The 6,124-nt window shown below is 32.6% G+C and overlaps 1 protein-coding gene across 6 annotated transcripts in view; it reads left to right on the forward strand.

The window, feature by feature from the left end:
• LOC106879548 (high-affinity choline transporter 1) overlaps nt 1-6,124 on the forward strand; it is a 217,228-nt gene that overhangs the window by 202,934 nt on the left and 8,170 nt on the right. For all 6 annotated transcript variants that reach the window (XM_052966391.1, XM_052966389.1, XM_052966392.1 and 3 more), the window contains exons 5-7: nt 1,364-1,519; nt 3,105-3,253; nt 4,623-4,775. In XM_052966391.1, coding sequence (XP_052822351.1) covers nt 1,364-1,519; nt 3,105-3,253; nt 4,623-4,775 — 458 coding nt within the window. The remainder of the gene's footprint in view (nt 1-1,363; nt 1,520-3,104; nt 3,254-4,622; nt 4,776-6,124) is intronic.

Genomic DNA, 6,124 nt, shown 5'->3' on the forward strand with positions numbered 1-6,124 from the left:
TATATATATATATATATATATATAGATAGATAGATAGATAGATAGATAGATAGATAGATAGATAGATAGACAGACAGACAGACGGATATAGATATACACATTCACATATACATACATGCACACATATATACGTTACATGCATATATATTTATGTGCCTGCATACATACATATTTGCATACAAAGATTATAGTAGTAATCAAACAGGGGAATACATACCATGTGGAAATTACTAGATGTACACCATGGAGGTGAAAGAACCCAGAGTCAGCTATTGCAGATCATGGAACTATCAAGAAAAATTCCAGCGGACTTTCAGACTGAACCAAGATCTATAACAGTTCCACAGAAAGACTAGTGAATATCCCACGATAAGCTATATGAAAGGACTTAGAGAATATTGGGATAAGAAATACCCAACATCCTCAAATTTTCATAGAAACAATTACACCAAGTTACATTTGTTGAAAAAACATCTGTTACTTATATGTACTTAGTCAGGACTGATTTGTTAGGTGTTAAAATATGAAAGAGAATACTTAGTTATCAATATCTGTTGCAAAGTATATATTTATAGATAATATTTTAATGAAATTTTAAGGCAGCAAGCTGGTAGAATCGTTAGCATGATGGGCAAAATTCTTAGCAGCATTTCATCCATGTTCATATTCTAAGTTCAAATTCTATCTTGGTTAACTTTGCTTTTCATCTTTTTGGGATCAATAAAATGAGTACCAGTTGATTTTGGGGGTTGATGTAATCGACTTTACTCCTCCCCCAAAATAGTTGGCCTTGTACCAAAATTAGAAACCAATATTTTATGAAATTCCAAATTATATACTGCAGCAACTTGACCTTTTAATGATGTGTTTACATTATGTTACATAGATGGCTACATATATATCTATATATAAATATCTATATATGCACACTTAAAGATACACACACGCAAATATACACGCACGCACACACACACACACACACACACACACACACACACACACACACACACACACACACACACACACACATTATCTGAAAAGTTTAGTATTAAATATCCATCACAGCTGATCTTACCAGGCGGTTTTAAATACAGAATACAATGGAATGTTAGGTAAAACTGTGATTATATAACTTTACGCTCATCAGAGTTAGCCAATATGGAGGGGAATATGGCGACTGCTCTCTGTTGGATTAGCACATCAGGTCAGCTTTTATTAGCTAAGAAAAATATGTTAGATCTATGAAAAGCTGTTGCGTTTGTGTGTGTGTGTGTGTGTGTGTGTATGCACAGATGTGAGTGTATTATGCACAAGTACATCATCTAAACATATATTTGTATAAATTTATGTACATATTTTTCAGGTGGTCTTTTCTTTGCTGAAAAAATGCGTACACAGGGTTACGTTACCATGTTAGACCCTTTCCAGATTAAATATGGTGAGCGAATGGGTGGTTTGTTGTATTTGCCAGCCCTTCTTGGAGAAGTGTTTTGGTCAGCTGCAGTACTTTCAGCTCTTGGTGTGTATAATCATTATATATATATATATACATTAATTTTAAAAAAAATATGAATTAAAATAAATATTTATTGGATTGTCAGATAAATTAATTCGTTTTATTTTTTTTGTTTCTCATTTATTATAAACCTTATTTTTCATCAACCATTTTAAGAAATCAGTCAAAAATATATTCTTCTTCATTATTCATAACTTCTTGCCAACATTCCACAAGCTTGTCAATGCCTTGATGGTAGAAATCACTGGGTCTTGATTAAAAAGATTTATCAAATCATGTTTTCAGGTCTGCATTGTTATTGAATGAAATGTCTTACATACTGTTGGAGCACAACCAAAACAGATGATAATATGAAGGCACCATTATTAGGAGAATATAGGACTTTCAAACAGAGCTCTTGAATACTGTCTGTAGTCAAATTAGCGTCATGGGGGCAAGTGTTGTCATGTTGAAGAAGCACACTGGTTGCCTGAACAATTCAGAATTTGATGAGAACAGTATCAAACTTATAATATTGCATTACAAAGATGATATTGACCACAAATTAATAAATGAGTGTCATCAGTTCAAAGAGTATTTACACCTTAGGAAATCCTGGAACACAGAAGAGAACACATCATCTAAAATGCAATGTACAGAAGTTCTTCAGCTTACTTATGAGTAACAATTAATTGAAGTGTCCCCTTATATTACCACTGTGCATAAGCTGTATTTGACAATGCCCATCACAGGCTATGAAGCAGAAAGGAATTCCTCAAAGCTTTCCTTTGTTAAAAATAAATTTCGGTCTACTATGACTGAAGAGCACTTAAATTCCTTATGCATATTGTCTCTAGAAAATGACATTGCAAGGAAGCTGTCATATGACAAAACTGTTGCTACAAAAAACGGAAAAAAGAGTATTTTGTGATTTTCATATGTATCTTAATGATGCATCATGCATGTATATAATGCTTCCCTAATTTCCAGCCCCCATAACTCTAAAAGTATAAAGCATAGCCTGGAAAATATCTGTAGTGATGGGCCATGCAACAACCACATTGACAAAGATATCGGTGATTACCCACACCTTGTTTCTGGTGGATAGAGAGGGCTCACTTTCAGACTTATTTTTAAGGAGTCCACATTACAACTTTCTGTTGAAGAGCGTAGGCTCAAAACATAAAAGACTTTCTCACCCTCCTGAGCGTTAAACTAATACACCTGTTTGTTGTTTATACACCTGTCTTCATCTTTTGATTTTTGTAAATTTCAACTATGTGTATATATATATATATATATATATATATATATATATATATATATGTGTGTGTGTGTGTGTGTGCAACTGCACATATATGTATGTGAGTGTATTGTATATGCAATCATATCTATATATGCATACTCTAAATGCAATCATATCTATATTCCATACTCTAAACATATATCATAATTTCAAATGTTGTAAATAAACCTGTAAAATAGAAATGTACTTCTATCTATTCCTTCAAGATCAGATGATAAAATAGAATTTAAAAAAAAACAGAAGAAGAATTAAGTTAGAGACATTACATACAATATTTTTGTTCCTTCCTTCTTTTTACTTCAGGTGCCACCTTGGCAGTAATTCTTGAGCTTGATACAAACATTTCCATCATTGTCTCAGCTTGTATTGCCATATTCTACACACTTTTTGGTGGACTCTATTCAGTCGCCTATACAGATGTGCTCCAACTGTTTTTCATCTTTTTGGGCCTGGTAAGTGAACATATGATTCTTTTAATTACTGAGCTAATTCATTTTATCCTTATTTGGTTTTTATTCACTGGGTTATGGTCATGCTAGGGCCATAATTCAGTAATTGCTTTTAAAGGTTTTGAGTCATTATGTTGATTTCAGTATTTAGTTCAATGTTCATTTTATTGTTCTCTCATCCTCAAATGGCTGAATCTACCTTTGAGTCTGAAGAAATATCGCAAACAATCTCAATCACTTTACACTGATATAAACAAATACAAACAGATTGGCCATATGTGTGCATGTCTGTATGCACACACACACACACACACACACACACACACATGCCTACACACACTCAAATAATCATATATGCATATATAGACATGCACATACACACACACAAATATATATAGCTATATAGATAAAGAGATAGATAAATATATCCATGCATATATATATTTATGTATAATATGTATGTGGTCTGCTCAGCTAACCTGCTGAGTGGCTTCATTTGAAAGCTAAAAAATGAGTGCATTATACCATTCCAATAGTCTGATTGATCCCATGATCATGTGATGTATGTATATAGTGCATATATGTGTATGTGTGTGTGTGTGTATATATATATATATATATATATATATATATATATACACATACACACACATATATATACATATATGTATATAGGTATGTGTGTGTGTGTATTTATTTATATATATATATATATGTATATATATATATATATGTATGTATGTATGTATATATATATTTTCATTGGGCTACTATACAGTTTTTATCTACCATATTTCACCCACAAGATATTGGTCACCTGAAGCTATAGGTGTTTTCTATATGATATGGCTGTGTGCTTCTTTGTTTGGAGAATTTATTTAGTTGTTTATAGAATACATTAGTTTATAGAGTATATTTTGGTATAGAGTTTCATTAGTTAAAGTGTTTATTTGTTTATAGAATATATCAATTTATGGTTAGGGTATCAGATTGAAATGCCTCAGTGTATCCATTCCAGTTTCTTGTGCAAATATCCACGAACTTCCAGATAGATGTTTCTTTTGATTTATCTGAAAGATATAGTGGTTTCAAATTTTGGCAAAAAGGCCAGCAATTGACTGGTTCTTATTTTATCGACCCTGAAAGGGTGAAAGGCAAGGCTAACCTTGGTGAAATTTGAACTTAGAATGTAAAGACAGATGAAGTGTTTCTAAGGATTTCGTCTGGTATGTTAATGATTCTGCTAGCTCACCACCTTATCTGAAAGATATATTTAAAAAGAACAATACAGAAGAGTTTAGGACTTAACACCAAAACCTCCTTTTAAAGAGATGACAGAAATAGCTAATTAAACTTTATCTCTTTTTTACAGTGGATTTCTCTTCCTTTTGCCATGACCCATAAAGCAGCTCACAACATTGCAATTAATGCCACAACTAACTGGATTAAAAGTGTTGATGCCAAATATATTGGCAGTTATACTGACAGCTATCTCTTACTGATATTTGGAGGAATTCCTTGGCAGGTAAGATAACTTCCATTTTCATTTTAATTATACATTTGCATTTTTTTTATTTTCACTTCACAAAGATTTTGAATAATAGCATTTTTTTACCAGACACTTATAAAATGATATCACCTTAACAAACATTTGTGAATAAGAGCATCTTTGTCATATATTTGTAAATACTAGCACATTATCAGACATTTGTGAATGATGGTGCTTTATCAAATATAACAGCACCTTATCAGACACAGTCCCATCGTAGTTATTTGTGAATAATACTGCTTTATCAAACATTTATATTTCAAAGAGATACCCAATGGTTCACTGCATGTTTTACCAGAGAGCAAATGACTGAAAATACTTGACCACTTGTACTTTCTTTAGCATAGATACTTTTCCTCTGCCGTTTCCTGTGCAAGCATGGGGCAATAGATGTAATATGATCTTTATAAGATGATATATCTGTATATGTGCACATATCTCTATTGTTATTATTATGTGAGAGGGCAAAACATCCCATCAAAGTGACACTGGGGTACAAATATATGAAGCCCAATATACCTATCATGGCTACCTATCTGATGAGGAAACACCAGACACATGCATCACAACCATATGCACACAACATGGTGATCTCATATTGAGATAACCAGTGCATGACCTTGCAGGTGGGGGTCCAGTTAGAATTTAATTATATAGTAATTCTAAAGAATAATCTTGTATAAGGATATATAACTGTAAACTCATTTCTTTATTAGTCACAGAGGGCCCAGTATAAAGGGGACAGTGCATGTACAGGTAAAACAAGTGGGACATAAAACATAAAAGAATGAAATGAATGAAAATGAATTATAAATAAATGAAGGTGCAATGGCTACTTGAACCCCACTCTCGAGCAGTACCATTTAACTGTTCTTTATCAAAACGTTTTATCTTTCTTTTTGTGATAGCAGGTGTGTAGTCTTTTCTTTTTTTTCTTTTTTTTGCTTTTTTATGAAATTAAAATTTACATAGTTTATACAGGGTTTCAAATCGTCATAGTTCATGACTGGAGGTAGGGCATCATACACCACCTCCACTCCTAATGGGTCAATGTTTGACCTGAACAATTCTCTTAATTTAGCATATCTTTCCTTGTCTATCAGTATAGATTTAGTGTTTTCTGTATATTTCTCAGCCAACAATTTCACTCTGATCACCGATTTGAACTTGGTGATTTTTCATTGAAATGCCATGCTTTTTGTGTATGTCATAATAAACGGTTTGTTTTTATGGGGCCTTTTGAGGAATCGTGTGCTATGCCTGTCTGTCTGTTTGTCTACAAGGAGAACTCTGACTATTTGGGACGGTTTTCTTTTTTTTTTTTT

The sequence above is a fragment of the Octopus bimaculoides genome, chromosome 3 (assembly GCF_001194135.2).
Source record: "Octopus bimaculoides isolate UCB-OBI-ISO-001 chromosome 3, ASM119413v2, whole genome shotgun sequence".
In the NCBI taxonomy this organism is placed as follows: domain Eukaryota; kingdom Metazoa; phylum Mollusca; class Cephalopoda; order Octopoda; family Octopodidae; genus Octopus; species Octopus bimaculoides.